The sequence below is a fragment of the Pristis pectinata genome, chromosome 31 (assembly GCF_009764475.1).
Source record: "Pristis pectinata isolate sPriPec2 chromosome 31, sPriPec2.1.pri, whole genome shotgun sequence".
Taxonomy (NCBI): domain Eukaryota; kingdom Metazoa; phylum Chordata; class Chondrichthyes; order Rhinopristiformes; family Pristidae; genus Pristis; species Pristis pectinata.
The window spans coordinates 6,580,627-6,598,789 of NC_067435.1; the positions used below are offsets into that span (position 1 = coordinate 6,580,627).

The following is an 18,163-nucleotide window of genomic DNA, read 5'->3' on the forward strand; positions in this document are numbered from 1 at the left end:
TTTAGGTATCGCATTGATTCAGTTATCCAAAAGGGGGTGTGGCTGGGGGAAAGAAATTGAGATTAGCATTGTATATTGCAGGGCAAATTATCTTTGTGTCCTCTCATTGCTTCCTAAAATTTTAGCCCTTCAGGTGAGCTTCCTTTAATTAGTCTGGCATTCCCAGTACTGTTGCATTTGTACATTTAGGCACTCTCCTCTATGTGCATACAGGTCCTCATGAACCAAGTCATGGGTCCTGTATTTGCTATTGTTTGGAATAATCCATGTTCAACAGTTAACCTATGACGGTGACCTTCAAAGTGGACGGTATGGGATGCTATGTTCTAATATCTCTGAAGGTACTAAATCCGTTACTAGTCGGTTCTTGCAGCTAACGTTGACATAAGGAGTCGATTTGTACTATGAAAGACGCGCCAAAAGAATTATGCATCATATTAGTGAATACGCTGATAAAACATTCATCCTAACTTTCTATATTGCAAACATCTTTATGAAAACAGATCCAAAATCTTTTCCAATCACATTTGTATTGATTTGGTAGGAAGTGGCACATGGTTCCTGGTGATGCACAAAATGGGGAAGAAGTTGCCTTATGAAATCCTGTGGTTTATAAAATGTCTTCTGTCTGGACATGATATATCCTCATTGTCAAATAAAAATCTTTCCTGGGCACATTCCTGAAAGACTTGATTATCAAAGTACATGTACTAATTCTCGGCATGATCTGCAATGATCTTGGATAGATAGAGAAACTTGATTCACTCAGCTCGTGGAGTTAGGTCACTGCAGTGATAAGTGGTTGAACAGGCTCAATAAGGTTTGAAGTAGGGTTTACAATGTTGATTATTGATCTTTTTTTAAACTGGCCCAAGAATCTGTTGAAATGCCTGTTGATCATTGAGGGATTTGAAGTTTTAACCTGGTGTACATCATGGATTGTGTGGAAGACTGTGTATGTCACTATTTGATATCTTCAGTACCATGTTTGACTGTTTCAGAGGGAAGTTAGGAATTGTCCACATTGCTGTAACATTTTTCCTAAAATACATCAGTCAACCAGATGGGATTTTACAGCAATGAGCTAGTTTGTTACAATTTCTGAGTTTTTAAATAACAAAAATCTCCAAATGCTGTTGAGAGGTTTGCATGCCATAGGATCATTAATTTGAATCTCTAACTAAACAAGAGTTTGTCAAAACCAAGTATCAATTCATTGTTCAGGGTGCATTAAGAATAAGAGTCCCCATGTCAGTTCCCTGTGCCTGGCATGGAGAGCTTCACTGGAAGAAAGTGAATTGAAATTGTCATTTTAGTGACAGTGACCCCTGAAGTACCCAAATAGGTCCCCTAGCCGGTTTAGTTAGGAAGATTCTAAATCAGCCCCTGGCTTTCCCTGATGTTCTCAGATGATGGGCTGAGTACATGCTGCCTGAAGTGGCTTCACTAAATTAGCGTAACACAGTGAGCTCACTTCTGCCCAGAACTCTCTCCATCACCCGCTTCCTGTGTTGTATCGCTTCATGGGAAAGGTTGTTGGGCACGTTGAGTTTCTCTATGCCAGGTTGTACTGAACTCTTGGCCTGTGGTGCAGATTTGGGCTTTACCAGGAATATGTGACTCTAAACCTCGGCCTTGGTTTAAACATGGACCAGAGAGGAAAATTCCAGAGGTGGTTAAGGTGTCTGTGCCATTAAGCAGCGCTGGTAACTCTGAAGTCAACAGGAATCAAGGAGCAAACACTCCAATGGTTGGGTCAGACCTCACACAGGAAGATGATTGTGGTTGATGACGATCAATCATCCCAGTCCCAGGACATCAATGCAGGAGTTCCACAGAGCAGTGTCATTGGCCCAACTGTCTTCAGCTGCTTCGATGACCTTCCTTCCATTCCAAGGTCATAAGTGGGGTTGGTTGCTGATAATTCAGTTTAATTCACAGCCCCTCAGCAAATGAACCATGCCTGCATTTGGGAAGACTTGGACGATGTTCAGGTATGGGCTGATAACAGGCAAGTAACATCTGTTCCATCTCTGACAAGCATCTAATTAACCACGTATCCTCAATGTTCAAAGGCATTACCATCGCGTAGTCTGCTACCCTCAACTTCTGGGAGTCACCATTGACTGGAAGTTTGGATTAACTAGAGAGGAAAATTCCAGAGGTGGTTAGGGTGTCTGTGCCATTAAGGAGCGCTGGTAACTCTGAAGTCAATGTGAATCGAGGAGCAAACACTCCAATGGTTGGGTCAGATCTCACATCCCAGTCCCAGGACATCACTGCAGGAGTTCTGTGACTGAGAGCAGGTTAGAGGCTGAGTATTCTGCAACTAGTGGTTTAGCTCCTGACACCAATGGCTGTCCACCATCTGCAGAGCACAAGTCATGAGTGCAATGGAATATTCTCCACTTCTGGATGTTTGCAGCTCCAACATGAAGCTTTAACACTTCAGACAAATCAGCTGGTTTGATATTCCATCCATTACCCCAAAGTCATTCATTCCCTCCATTACCAGTGCAGTAGGTACCTTCTGTAAGATGCACTGTATTTACTTGCACAGCCTTCCCCTACCAGCGCTTGTCCACTGAAGAGGATACATGGGGACCACCATCACCTGCAGGTTGCCTCTCAAGTCCCACATCACCTGGAAAAATGGCTCTTCCTTCAATGGGTCCAAATCCTAGAAATGCCAACCCAACAGTGTTGTGGAAGCACTTGAAGGACTGTGGCAGGTTAAGGAGGTGGCTTACCACCACCTCCCCAGAGGCAGCTAGGAATGGGCAATAAATGCCAACCTTGCCAGATCCTGTAATGAATGAAAAAAAACCCACTTCAATCTAGCACCAACCAATAGTCAAGCATTCCTAAAGGGGATCAATATCCTACCAACTTCAGAATGAAGATCCCTCCTGAAAAAACACTGATGTTCCCTTGTGGCACCAGTTGGCCATGACAACAGGCACAGATATCGGTGCTCGGTTCCTCCAGTGGAGTCCAGCTAAACAAATCAAGGTGATTGGATATTACTTTTCCACAAACTTGTAGATTCTGCTTGAAAGCTTAATCTTTTTTTTCATTGAATCTCTGATCTCTAACAACTTGGATATTGGTTTATTATTGTCACATGTACCGAGATACAGTGAAGAGCTTTTGTTTGTCATCCAGTCAGATCATTCTATACATACGTACATCGAGGTAGTGAAGAGAAAAACAGAATGCAGAATAGTGTTGTAGCAATGGAGGAAGTGCAGTGCAGGTAAACAAATGAAGTGCAAGGTCCATGATGACATAGATTGGGAGATCAAGAGTTCATTTTTTGCGTATGAGAGGTCCATGCAAGAGTCTGATAACAGTGGGATAGAAGCTGTCCCTGTCTGGTAGTATGTGCTTCTGGTGGTATGTGCAACTTTCAGATGCCAGCTGATTAAAATCTGACAGACGCTCAACAAGTCATTTAGTGACTCCTTTCCAACAGAAGACAATGCTTGGACAACTTTGGTATCCAGGTCAGTTTGTTAACTTATCTGCCAAAGCAAAGGAGTTCTCACCTGTGCTGTCCTGAAGACAAAAAATGGACAGTGAATCAAGCAAGCTCAGATTCAGGACCAGCTAGTGAAAGGTGCAAGCTCCTTATCTGTCTAGTGAATGACAGGGGTGTCATGAGAGGCAAATCTTTGTCTGGGATTATTGCAACTATGCAGCAGTCAATGTGGAGCTTAAGAGGTATGTGAGTGGCTATTGAAATGGGCTTCATTTGAGAATGAGGTGACTAACTTTTGTGAATAACTACTAATGAGGTTACAGTTGAGGTTCACTATGCCAGCTGATCTGAAGAGAAAGAGGACGAGGGACTCTCTCCTCCTCCCTAATCACATCCCATTCCTTGGGCACATAATGACAGCTGGCCCTCTCCTAGATTTGGTGGAGCTGAACAGTATCAGGTCAGTTTGATGGTTTACTGCCACATTGCCTTATCCGGATGGAGGAAGTAGCAGTTACAGGGTCAGTGGAGTGTGCATTGGACTAAATTCATTTACAACAAATTCACAAATGGTTATCTGAATTAACACGATGGGGACAGTTGCTCATTAGTTTGCATGAGTCTTAAGGTTGTAGTTCAGGCAACGGGAAGAGACAAGGAAATCTTCAGCCACCCAAAGACGTTAGACCGGCACTTGTACCTTGATCTTGCTGGATTGACAGGAGGCACCAAGAGGTTATTTGCTGCGGTTGAGCAATTCCAAGTCTTGGGAGCTGGTACGGAACAAAATGAGCTGTGAACCATTGGAATTCCTGCTAACTGCAGTGAGGGACAAGAGAAACCGAACCCCAAGATTAGTAGTGTTGGAGCAGTGGGGAAGACCTCTTCAAGCAAATCAAGACTCAAATCAAAAGCTGTATGAGATGGGCAACTCCACTACACAAACTATGTTGGGATGCAGAATAGGCAACTCCACAACACACACAGTATTGCACTATGTTAGAATACAGAGTGAACAATCTCACTCCAACATTGGAACAAGAGTTGAATCAATGTACCACCACACTCACTGAGTCCATACTTAGAGTGCAGCAAAGTTTTGAGAGAAGATATTAGTCCAACAGATGAGCTTCTCGGAAGCCTAGGACTTTTATTTTTCTCCATAGAAATCTGTCATCTTCAAATGGGTACTAAGTATTAGAAAAGCAAACAACCCCAACTCTCACCTGTACCCACACTCCTCACTACAAATCCTTCCATCATACCAAACAACTCAACTACCCTTTATCCTCCAAGCTGCTCTTTTATACACAACCTACAATTTCTGGCCAATTATTGCCAATATTGATCCAATGAAACGGCATGAATCTCCACACTTCCCATTCACAGGCAATACTAATGAATTTATTGCAGCTCATCGTAGTTAGCCCAATGGGAATGATGGTGAGTTGCTCCAGTGTCACCTGACTGAACTTGGTCCCTTGGGTGCCACCAGTGGTCTAATAGTCTAACTAATTCTTTAAGAAATGTTACTCATCATCCCAGCTTCTCCTCCGTTCCCCTTTTTGCTTCCCTTTTCAGGGTGCATTCAAACTACAGTCTGGAAGTAGTCTTTGCCGTTGTGAATTGGAGTACGTATCCTGCAATAGGGATAACACAACTAATCTCCACCCCACAGCTCAAACCCATTTCAGTCTGTTTCGGGCGCAATCTGTGGAGGAATGATTGGAATAGAACTTGAAGCCAAAGTGTAGGTGAAAGTGATTCTATGATACTCATTTGGAGAATGGTGCAGGAGTCCCAAATACTTGGGGAAAACTTATTCCTTACTCAAGATTTCTGGATTAGAGTTCTTGGTCATTATTAATATTTTTGGAAACTTTCTGTGTATAAATTGCCTGTTGTTTCTAATGTTACAACTGTGACCACACCTCAAAAGCAGTAAGTAGGATGTAAAGTTCTTTGGGATATTCTGTGGTTGTGGAAGTTGCTGTATTTTAGATTCTATTTAAGATTAAGCAGTGTGAGCTAAAGTAAGACTGCACAAATCTTAGCAAGGTAGGTTACACAATGCCTACATGTTTATTAACAGCAGACTGTGGCAATGTGACTGATCAGCTTTGTCTGAGTATTTATCCTTGCTATTCTCTCTCTCGCTCTGCAGCTGAAGCACCAATGGCAAACGATGGGCAAAAGGTTGTACTGATCACTGGATGCTCCTCTGGAATTGGTTTAACTCTTGCTGTCCAACTTGCAAATGATACCAAGAAACAATTTTATGGTAGGTATTTTGTTAATACTAATTCAAAAAAAGCTTGTATTGGACACAATCATGTAGCTATATTACTTGTTAAGTATTAAAGAGTGTTGCTGTTCTTTAAGTCCTTTTAATAAATTCCTTTTGGATCGATAAATGTCTTTAAATTGTTTTTCACTGACGTTTATGGTGAAATAATTATAGAGCATTACAAAGATTCCAATGCCTTTGAACAATTCCACAAATTTTTGTCGTGATGCATTCAATGAATTAAAACTATAAGCATTTGTGATCTGTTTTAACTATGGGAGTTCAAATAAGTTGGAAATTCCCTTGGTCGCATCTTGTTAATTACAGTATTGTTGAGATCCTTTGAGTAAATTGCTGATTAAACCCTCTTGGGTAATTATTTTACTGTGTAAAATCTCACTACTTTGAATATCATATAGAAATTCACCAAAGTGTTTGAATATGTAGATTTGGTATCAGTACTGTAATTTAAAATTGAATTTTGTCATCCCAGGTGCATGAAATTGACAGCTCATCTGTTATTTTTCAATCCTATTTGAAAACTTTTTGCAATGGGACAGGGTGCTAACTGCTGCCCTTATCACTACTTCCAGTTAATCTGGAACACAGCTTGAGCTTTCTGTTTTTAGGAAACTGGCAGTGAGATAAGCTAATAGCTAGAAAAGTGTACTCACTGAGGAAGCATCCAGGGCAGAAACAGAGACTGTCGTACTTATCAACAAAAGAAAGCTAGCTTGTTCCGAAATGTATAACCGATTACATTTCTCTAATTCACTTGGAGAAGGCAAGTCTCTTGCTGGTCAGGTAATTACAGACTGATGTAAATTGATCTTTGTACATATTCGGCCAGTGAAATTTCAGTATCCTTTTGACACCAGATTCTACATAGCAAACTTTACCAGACAGGTGCAGACAAATTTGCCATAAAATTCAATGGTCACTATGTTGGTGCTGATTCTTTAACTCTGCACAGAGCCCTCTGATTGCTTTTCCCTCTTCTAACATTTTTCTTCAACTGTTTAGCCCTTTGTTAATTATCTTTGTAACATGCTTTAATGTACAACATGCTTTAAACTTGAAACCAAGGGCAGCTTATTGTAAGAGGATTAGTTTCTTTATAGAAACATGTGGTTCTTGAATGCGGATTAACGCGCTGGAGCTCTGCACCACCAGCATTAACTCCTTTAATGTCCTTACCTTAGAAATTACTAGGCTTACCCATAGCCCTCTATTTTTCTCAGCTCCATGTACCTATCCAAAAGTCTCTTAAAAGACCCTATCATATCCGCCTCCACCGCCGTTGCCGGCAGCCCATTCCATGCACTCACCACTCTCTGAGTAAAAAAAAACTTACCCCTGACATCTCCTCTATACCTACTCCCCAGCACCTTAAACCTATGTCCTCTTGTGGCAACCATTTCAGCCCTGGGGAAAAACCTCTGACTATCCACACGATCAATGCCTCTCATCATCTTATACGCCTCTCATCATCTTATACACCTCTATCAGGTCACCTCTCATCCTCCGTCGCTCCAAGGAGAAAAGGCAGAGTTCCCTTAATCTGCTTTCATAAGGCATGCTCCCCAATCCAGGCAGCATCCTTGTAAATCTCCTTTGCACCTTTTCTATGGCTTCCACATCCTTACTGTAGTGAGGTGACCAGAACTGAGCACAATACTCCAAGTGGAGTCTTCCAGTTGGCACATTAAGGAGATAGGGGAGGAAGGGTGATCTAATAGTTGTTAAATATTTTCTTAAAGTGTGATGATTTTGCTTATGAGTGACTTATAGTAATTGTGAATTGTAATGTTGATATTTGTTTAATGTGTCAACTGGGTCTCAGCCTGAAATGTAGACTGTTCATTTCCCTCCATAGATGCTGCCCGACATGCTGAGTTGCTCCAGCAATTTGTGTGTTGCTCCAGACTTCCAGCATCTGCAGTCTCTCTTGTATCAAAGATTTAAAGGGGACCTGAGGAGCTAGTTTATCACACAAGGGTGGTGGGTACAGGGAATGACCTGCCAGAGGAAGATGTACAGGCAGGTACAAGCACAATGTCTAAAAGACATTTAGGCAGGCACATGGATAGAAAAGGGACATGATTCAAACAGAGGTGAGTGGGACTAGCTCAGGTGGGCAACCTGGCTGGAAAGGGCCCTTTTCTGTGCTGTATAACTCTGACTCCAAATGTTTGGCATGGGACTAGTTAGATTTCTGGTGAGAAGCTGTGGTGCAGTGCACAGAAAAAGGGATTACAATACTTAATGACTCTGCTGTTCGTTTTCTCCAAAAAAAAAAGTTATTGCTACGATGCGAAATTTAAGTCGTAAAGGAAAGCTTGAAGAGGCCGCGGGAGAGAGCCTGAACAAGACGTTACACATCCAGCAGCTGGACGTTTGCAATGATGAATCGGTGGCAGAATGTCTCGGCAACGTTCAAGGTGGAAGAATTGATATTCTGGGTAAGGAAGTGTTTCACGTCTTGCATTGTAAATCCGTCTACATACTTAGCTGCTGGGTCCCACAAGATCACCAAATGCAGCCCCTCCCCTCCAGGTCTGCAAACCTTGAGTGTGATTTGTATTTTTCTGTGAACAGAACTTTTTATATTTTGCATTCCAGATTTAATTTCTGTGCAGAGAAATTTAAGTTTGGCCCTCATGAGCCTTGCTTGCAGTGGGTAGTTGGAACTTTATCCAAGATGCATCTCAGCTATCTATTCCCCTCTTAATTTTATAAACCTCTATAAGGTCACCCCTTGTCCTCCTGCAGTCCAGGGAAAACAGTACCAGTTTATGCAATCTCTGTTTATAACTCAAGCCCTTCAATCCCTCAGTAGGGAGATTGGTAACCAGGGCACCTGGATTTAAGTTGGTCTGTAAAATGATGTTGGAGGGGAAATTAATAAACTTTTTTTTTTCCATTCTGAGTCTGGAACTTGCTGCTGGCAGGACTGGGTGTGTAAAAACATTCATTACATTTGCAGATCCTCCCCAGTTTACAACAGCATTCTGTTCCAGTGAACAGTTCATAACCCGAACAGTTTTCGAGTTGGAAATGTGGCCACGAACTGAGTTCACAGGCAGCAGATCATGCCTGCAGCCCCACAGCAGCTGGAAAATCCACCCCACCAGTCTCCCAAACACTCATTTGTAACCTGGGGAGGACCTGTATAAAAACCATAAGACAAAGGAGCAGAAGTCAGCCATTCGGCCCATCGAGTCTGCTCTGCCATTCTATCATGAGCTGATACATTCTCCCATTTAGCCCCACTCCCCTGCCTTCTCACTGTAACCTTTGATGCCCTGGCTACTCAGATACCTATCAATCTCTGCCTTAAGTACACCCAATGATTTTGCCTCTCCAGCCGCCCATGGCAACAAATTCCACAGACTCACCGCTCTCTGGCTAAAGAAATTTCTCTGCATCTCTGTTCTGAATGGGCGCCCTTCAATCCTGAAGCTGTGCCCTCTTGTACTAGACTCCCCTACCATGGGAAACAACTTTGCCACATCTACTCTGTCCAGGCCTTTTAACATACAAAATGTTTCTATGAGGTTCCCCCTCATTCTTCTGAACTCCAAGGAGTGCAGCCCAAGAACCGTCAAACATTCCTCATATGTTAACCCCCTCATTCCTGGAATCGTTCTTCTCTGAACCCTCTCCAACGTCAGCACATCCCTTCTTAAATATGGAGTCCAAAACTGCACACGGTACTCCAAGTGAGATCTTACCAATGCCTTATAGAGGCTCAACATCACACCCCTGCTCTTATCTTCTATTCCTCTTAAAAAATGAACGCCAACATTGCATTTGCTGCTTTCACCACCAACTCAATACCTGAATAAGTAACCCACAAGTTCAGGGACCTAGATGGGCACTGGGAGTAACCTAATTTTAAAAAAAATACATTTTGTGATTGAGTGACCCTGGCAACACCAGGGTGTGTTGTCCATCTGTAATTACCCTTGAGAAATTGGTGGTGAGCTGCTGCCTTGAACCACTGCAGTCCTCCTGGTGAAGGTGCTCCTACAGTACTGAGTGGGGAGGGAGTGCCAGGATTTAGACTCAGTGAAGATGAAGGATCTGCAATATATTTCCACATGAGATGGTGTACAAATTCTGGGAAGCCTGCAAGGGCTGATGTTTCCTTGCACCTGCTGGTTGTACTTGCACTTGTCATTCCTGGTGGGAGAGGTTGCAGAATTTGGGAGGTGCTCTCGGAGTAGCAGAGACTGGATAGGCTGGGGCTTTTTCCCCTGGAGTGTAGGTGGCAGAGGGGTGACGTTATAGAGGTTTATAAAATCATGAGGGGCATGGATAAGGTGAATGGTCGGTCTTTTTCCCAGGGTAGGGGAATCTAAAACTCGAGGGCATAGGTTTAAGTGAGGGGGAGTGATATAATGGGGACTTGAGGGGCTAGTTTTTCACACAAGGTGGTGGGTATGTGGAATAAGCTGCCAAAGGACGTGGTAGAGGCAGGTACAATTAGTGTTTAGAAGACACTTGGACAGGTACATGGATAGGAAGGGTTTAGAGGGATATGGGCCAAACGCAGGTAAATGGGACTAGCTCAGGCAGGCAACAGTCAGCATAGACGAGATGAGTCGAAGGGAATGTTTCTGTGCTGTATGACTAGGACTCTGGCCTGGGTGAGTAAGTGTGGTGCATTCTGTAGATGGTACACATTGCAGCCTTGGTGGCGGAGGAATGAATATTTAGTGTTGGAGGTGGAGTACCAAAAGAGAGGGTGCTTTGTCCTAGAAGTTGTTGAACTTGAGAGATGTCAGAACTGTGCTCATCCAGGCAAGTGGGAAGTATTCCATCGCAGACCTGACTTGAGCCTTGTAGATGGTGGAAAACCCCTGGCATGTCAAGGGGGGAGTCACTCACTGCAGGATACCCAGCCTTTGACCCGCTATTGGTCACAGTATTATGTGGCTGGTCCAATTGGATTTCTGGTCAATGCTGATTCCCAGGATGTTGATGGGTGATGGTAATGCTGTTTAATATCAAGGGTACATTGTGAGACTCGCTCTTGTTGATGTACATTGCCTGGCACTTCTATGGTGTGAATGTTATTTGTCACTTACAAGCCCATCCTGCAGGTGAGTGACAAATAACTTCCACGTGCTGAGGAGTCACAAATACAAATGAGCACAGTGCAGTCATCAATGAAAATCCCCACTTAGGTTGGAAGAAAAGTTATTGATGAAGCAACTGAATATGATGGTGTCTAGGACATTGCGCTGAGGAAGTCCTGCAGCGATGTTCTGGTACTCTGGTTGACCTCCAACAAACAAAGCATCTTCCTTTGAGCAAAGCATGACTCCAACCTTTTGACCAACGTTGCCAGGACTCTAGGGCCTGAGTTACAAGGAGAGGTTGGGCAGGTTAGGACTTTATTCATTGGAACATAAGGACACTGAGGGGTGACCTTGGAGTGGTGTATAAAATCAGGAGGGGCATAGAAAGAGTGAATGCGCACAGTCCTTTTCCCAGAGAAAGAGAAACGAAAAACTAGAGGGCATGGGTTTAAGGTGAGAGGGCAGAGATTTAAAAGGGATCCGAGGGGCGGCAACTTCACGCAGAGTGTATATGGAACAAGGGATCTTGGTCAATATGGGCAAGTTGGACTAAAGGGTTTGTTTCTGTGCTGTGTGACTCTATAATAACAGTTGGAAGTGTTTACCCCTTGATGCCTATTGACATCTCTGTTACCCGGGCTCCTTGATGCCAAACTTAGTCAAATGCTCCCTTTTTGACCAGGAGGCCACAATGAGCTGAATACCCATTTCTGTGATCCCGTGTACCAAACCTGTAGGTTTTGAGGAGGGTCATAAAGGAAGCAAGTCAGAGGCTGATGAGGGGGAATTCCAAAATGTAGGGCCCAGACAGCTGAAGATAGGGTCACCATAGACTGAGTGGGGTACGTCAGAGGTCTGGAAGAGGCCAGGATTGGAGGAGCACAAGGATAAGCAATTAAGATTAAAAGATTCTATAAATTTTCACTTTGGTTGTACCAACGGTAAAAATAAGCTGTCTGTTATTTTGACACCTTTCCTCAAGTTTACCCCTTCCACATCTGAAGCCCAATTCTCAGAGCACGACAAGATTACTTGTAAAATTATTACCCTGTGCTACCTTGATACCAGAGATTGAAGGACAGGGAATATAAAATGGAGTTAAGTGGTTTTAAACTAGAATGGAAGTCATTCTGCTTTCAATACTTTTGTTAATTTGTTAATTATGACATTGACTATTAATCCTTTTGCTTTATTTGTCTAGTGAACAACGCAGGGGTTGGAAAGATTGGTCCAATAGAAAGTCTAAGCATGCAAGAAATGAAGCATATGTTTGACACAAACTTCTTTGGAGTCGTCCGGATGGTTAAGGCAGTGCTCCCGGGTATGAAGAAAAGAAGAAGTGGTCACATTGTTATGATGAGCAGTGTGATGGGACTTCAAGGTATCATCTCCTCAGTCTAATCATGAATAAATTTCTCTTGTTAATTGTGGAGAACATGTTGAAATAGATAGGTAACATCAGAATCATCAGACTTGTGCTTTAGTGAGCTATGGTTCAAAGCCACTAAAGGTTCTTCCTGCCAAAGTTGGGCTTTGAGGCACATGGTCACCACCTGGCAGGGCTGAGGGCTTGAAACTGAGAACAGAACCAGCCCAAGCTGCAAGTCTGGAGCCTACAAGGCCCAGAAACCCAACCAATGCCAAAGATCAACTTACTCCCAAGGCCCTCTCCTTTATTGGGCTCCTTGGTCACTCTGCCCCACAAATTTAAAGTGAGTTGCAAGAATATTTTTAAAATTTCTTCATGGGATGTGGATAGTGCTCGCAATGCCAACATCTATTGCCCATCCCCATTGTCCCTGAACTATGGAGGTAGTTGAGAATCAACCACATTGGTGGAATACATGTAGACCAGCCCAGGTAAGGATGAGGGATTTAATTTCCTTCCCAAAAAACATCAGTGAACCAGATTTGGTTGTAAGGTAACCAGTAGCTTCATAGTCATTGTATGGGTGACAAGATTTTTTTCATATTCAGATGTTTAATTACTTGAATTTAAATTCCCAAGGTACCATGGTTGGATTCGGACTTGGACCTCTTGATCAATGGTGCAGAAATCTGACTGCTAGTCCAGTAACAATCTATGCTATTGTACCTCTCAGATTCTTTGGACTTTTAAGTATGAAAATGTTCCCTGCAGCAGAATGAAGAATGGTGTCACAAGACACATTCTCCATGTCTATTGTAGGTGGGTATCTCAGCTTTGTGGGACCGCTGGGAATGTTAAGGAAATTGGGCATAGGGACATACTGTCTTTTCAGGAAGGAACTGACACATGTGAGAGCACTGACCCTTAAGTGCACTCCTATAGTTCACATATTTGGAAAACTGAGGGAAATATTTTAGGGGAGAAATTCACCCTAGCTTACCACTTCTGAATAGATGCCAAAATTTGGTTACCTAATTACACTGCAATTGCAGCTGAAAAGTCATTTAGTCTTCCAAATTCACAAAGAAAATGTTCTTTCTTTTGCACAGGAATTGTATTCAATGATGTCTATGCTGCTTCTAAGTTTGCCATGGAAGGATTTTGTGAAAGTCTTGCCGTTCAGCTTTTGAAGTTCAATGTATAGTAAGTGAATATACTTACCTGTGTGCACAAGAATGAGTCCATACATTGACCTCTTCAAGAAACATTGTGTCGTGAATCTTGTTTGGAGCCAGACACCTAAAAGATGTGCAGTTGATGCATGGATGGCCAACAGCGAATTTGGTTGTGGGTCTGCTGTTACAAATTGCGGTAGCCCCTGGGCTAGTGGTGACTAGGGCTCGGTTTTTGTAATTGGTTAATTATTGTCATATGTACTAAGGTACAGTGAACAGCTTGGTTTGCATTCCACCCAGACAGATCATTTTCATACATAAGTACATCGAGGTGATACAAAAAGAAAAACATTGACAGCATATAGTGTTACAGATAGTGTAGTGCCAGTAGTCAGATAAGGTGCAAGGGCCATGATGAGGTAGATTCAGTTCATTATCGTACTGGGGGCCATTCAATAGTCTTTTAACAGTGGGATAGAAGCTGTCCTTGAGCCTGGTGGTGTGTGCTTTCAGGCTTTTGTATCTTCTGCTTGATGGAAGAGAGAGAGAGAATGTCCAGGATGGGTGGGGTCTTTGTTGGCTGCTTTCCTGACGCAGGGAGAAGTGTAGATGGAGTCCAGTACTAGGAAGGTAATTTAAATGATTTACTATCAGAATCTCAGCCTAATGAAAGCAGGATCTGCAAGTACCCAATACTGAATGCTGTTTGGAACAATGATTCCCCCAGTGGAAAAAAGCACAGGTGGGGAATGATGCACAAGCTGTGGTGTAAAGTGATTGGTGGAGATTCTGGGCTGTTGCAGAATGACCCAGTAGTTATGTATCACGTTGGGGAAAGTGCATTTCAATCCTGTGGTCCTGAAGTAACAGTTCTAGGCCTGTTTCTTTGACCTCAGTATAGTCTCCCAATTTAAGTGGGAGGTGCTTGGCTAACCACGCACCATACTTTGGTTCTTCCAGAAGTGAGCTCATTGGGAGAGTTGCTCCAGGGCCCAGCCATTTATCTACAACACCCTGCAGTCCCCATAATCCCATACCCATTGTATTGCCCTGACTCCAGCATGCTGTACATCTCCTGAAATACTCCATCCTCCAAGTCAGTAGCTGTTCCCCATTGCTATAGCTTTACACTGACCTAACCTTACACTCTTGTACTCTGTCCTGTAGCATACAACCAACTTCAGACCTGCCAAGTTGTGTCTCAATCAGGGTACTTTGGTTTTTCGTTTTCAGTGTTTCAATGATTGAGCCTGGCCCTGTGAACACAGAATTCGAAATGAAACTCATGAAGGAAGTGTCGTGTTCAGAATTTCCAGGAACAGACTCAGAGACAATCCAATACTTTAAAGATGTCTACCTGCCTGCTGCTCATGATATTTTTGTGACACTGGGGCAGTCTCCAGAGACAATTGCCAAGGTACTGTTTTGTCAAAAATGGCTACAAAATAAGAGCAAAACCTGCAAGTCTATAACTTAAAGACAGAATTAATAATGTTGGTGTCTAATCTTTTGCTATTTACTATTTCAGTATTAATCAGTTATATTTTATTTTAATGGTATTTATTGGTAACAGTGTATCCTCTAGTGGGGTGGGATTGTATGATGCATAGTAAATTATTGTACAACAAACAAAGCTCAGCCTCAGTCAAAGCAGGGTGATTTCCCCAAAGAGTGGAGGATTGACACAAAAATGATTTGTATGCAAAAGATCTGTTGCAGGGATTATCCAGTCCTCTCCACTCTACCTGCTCAGTGTAAAATTGTGAACATGCAGACATTAGTCACAATAATTGCATGTAGAAACCAGCTCAATGCCCCAGGATCTCCTGTTTAATTTTGATTAACATAGTAAAGTTAATTAGGGTACATATACTACAGTAGAATACCACAGATACTAGAAATCATCTGAAAAATTGGTGGGGGAAGAAAAATCAGCATCTACAATAAAGTTAAATGTTTCAAGTCAACTTTTTTTAAAAACAGAACTGGAAAAAGTTGATTAAAAATATGGATTTAAAAGAGTACAGCGAGGAAACAGGCCTTTTGGCTCAACAAGCCTGTGCTGTCTCATCAGGCACCCATTTAATTCTCCCTAGAGCAGTGAATGCAGGATCCTCAGGTAGATGTACAAAACAATAGCTGCTTTACTTGTGAAATTGGGGAGGTGGTAAAAGGACATAGGTGTTGTATGTGGGAAGATGGCAATAGTGGAGCATTTAAACAGCTTATTTTATGCCTCAACATTTAAAAGCAGATGTGCAAAATCCAAATTTCTAAATAAGTACAGTAAAACTGATTTTAGTTGTCCTGGACTATTGGATATTATTCCTATTAACATTCAAACATTTCATTTTGTTTATATTACATAGTCATATAATAAATTTTTCCAGTCAACCCAGAGAGTTTAAAGGGAGCTTTGGTTCTAGCTGCAAACCTGCCCACATTCCATAGTCCAGACCCCAACTGAGGCTCTCAATCAGGATGAGAGTGGGGTGTGGAGTGTGAGCCAGGATCCTGAACCACTCATTTCATCAATCAATTGGATGCTGGATTAGCAGAGTTTTATTGTAGAACAAACATCTCAAATTTAAAGAACAAATACTGGGACACTCAAAGTCAGGCAGCATCTGAAAGGATAGCAGTTAATACTTCAGGTCCAAATCCCTTGGTCAGTTCCGAAAAGGTTTTAGACCCGAAAACATTGACTTTTTTCCTTTTGTCACATGCTGCCTGACTTGGAGTTTCCAGAAGAAATACCTCATTACTTTTGGCTAAAATAATAAACTTAATGGTGGTTGATTTCAGCAACATATGGAAGATACCAAGCCCAATGACAGATTTAAGATTTATTCCAATACAAAGGTTGTAGGAAGGGTGCTGAGTGATCATTGATCCAGGATTTGAAAAAATAAATTTTGCATTTCAATTTTCTTTTCCTTTTTCAAAAGGCAACCATCAAAGTGATAAAAATGGAACAACCAGTATTTCGTTACCAGACCAACAGACTGTACACACCATTAACAGCAATGAAGTATGCTGACAATACAGGAAATCTGTCTGTTCGAATGTTTTACAATTTGCTTTTTAATCATGGAACTCTCTTTAAGATAAGTTTGAACTTCCTCAGAATTGTCACATGCAGCTGTTTTCGTAATGGTGCAGTTTCACCAAACTGATCAAAAATGTGAAGAACTAGCTTTCAGGACATACCGCTATCATTTATAGTGGCATTGCCTTTTGCATTTCTGTGCAAAACAAGTTTTATAGTGCTTATGCAAATAGATTTTTTTGAAAATTCTACAAAGGTGACAATATACTGACAGTAAAAAAATACAGTAAGTTTCCCTGTAATAATAAAATCCAGCTTAAGTATTCAGGAGGAACTCTGCAGGTCGAGCAGCATCTGGGGGTGGGGGCGGGGTGGGGAACGGGTCAGGAATTGTCTATATTTCAGGTTGAAATCTGTCAACAGCTCCTTTCCTCCCACAGATGCTGCTCAACCCACTGAGTTCCTGCAGCAGGTTGTTTGTTGCTCCAGGTTCCAGCATCTGCAACTCTAATTCAAATCCTAGAGTTTGACCAAGTTGCCCAAACAATTGAAATAAACTTCCTAGAATGCTAATCTAATTACATTTATTAATAGATCATTTTTTTTCCCTGGGGATATAACTCACAGGATGGATGGGGAGAAATAATAGTATACCTGGCTCTGCAAAGGCATTGCATAAAGCACCTTGCACAGGATTATTGCACAAGGGTTTGTGGGATTGAGGATAATCTGGATAACTAATGAAAAAGCAAGTGTGAGGTACCAAGTTATGTAGGAAATGATCCTAGCAGGAGGATGCAAGGAGTTTGGAAATCAGTGGTGGTCTGGTTGAAGGCTACCTACATTTTTTCTGTACTCAGCCAGAGGTGTGGGTAATCTATCAGACTACCACCCTCCTCTGTGGGTAACTTTGAAGCTCCTGATTGGAGCTGACTGAGAACAGATCACATTCAAAGTTCAGTTCAAATTCCAACACAAACTCACCCCTGCTGGTCAAGTGCCTGTGCTTCTGTACTGTATGTGGGCAATCACTCCAAGGCAAACTTCAGTTTACAAGCATCACTTCAATGTTTGAGCATTATTGTTAAATATACAATTAAAATAAAAGCATGCACAATAATTTTAAAAAGTTCAGATGTGGAAAAGGTAAATAGGCAAAGTGTCAACAAGCAAACCCCACATCACTGAGTAACAGGATAGTGACTATAGAATTATCATAACTAGACCATCCTGCCAACAGCTTTTATGCTGTATGGGAGGCTCTCTCTAAACCTTCACATCCATCACCTTTTCCTATTTCTTTGTGTATTTATCACAGTTTCTCTTTAAATGCAAATGATTTACCTCAAGTGTTGCGTAGTTCTTGGATAGAAATGGGCAAACCAGGTTCTTAGCAGGTACCCGATTCTATGAAGAAACCACCCTGGTCACAATGATAATCCTAAATAACTCTGCCTTTCTAAAAATGAATAAATGAAGCAAAGGGCTGGAGTGACTGCAGACAGAGAACTGCAGAAGATAATCAGATCCCTAGGTGAGCAAACCCTCCATGTGTAGCCTGTTTAGTAGCAGAATTACAAAATCAGATAACACAGGATCTTTCTCCCTCAACAGAATCTTTTAGGTCAATTCTTTCTGAAGCATTAACATTTTGTATAAAACACATCACTGACAGCTGTGACAGATCCTGCCTTGTTTCCCACTGACATGCTGTT

The 18,163-nt window shown here is 42.1% G+C and overlaps 1 protein-coding gene across 1 annotated transcript; it reads left to right on the forward strand.

The window, feature by feature from the left end:
• The first annotated feature begins 284 nt into the window (after positions 1–284).
• LOC127584865 (retinol dehydrogenase 8-like) lies at positions 285–16,782 on the forward strand. The gene is made up of 7 exons (XM_052041833.1): positions 285–309; positions 5,646–5,762; positions 8,069–8,230; positions 12,057–12,236; positions 13,334–13,427; positions 14,633–14,816; positions 16,348–16,782. Exons 1-7 carry the CDS (start codon positions 285–287, stop codon positions 16,573–16,575), a joined length of 990 nt encoding a protein of 329 aa, XP_051897793.1. The 3' UTR covers positions 16,576–16,782.
• Positions 16,783–18,163: the final 1,381 nt, after the last annotated feature.

Bases quoted from the DNA above. Each gene is read 5' to 3' on its own strand.
- LOC127584865 (XM_052041833.1), top strand. From the start codon at position 285: ATGACGGTGACCTTCAAAGTGGACG. The intron at 310-5,645 runs GTATGGGATGCT...CTCGCTCTGCAG, and splicing joins GGTGACCTTCAAAGTGGACG to CTGAAGCACCAATGGCAAAC. The intron at 12,237-13,333 runs GTATCATCTCCT...TCTTTTGCACAG, and splicing joins CAGTGTGATGGGACTTCAAG to GAATTGTATTCAATGATGTC.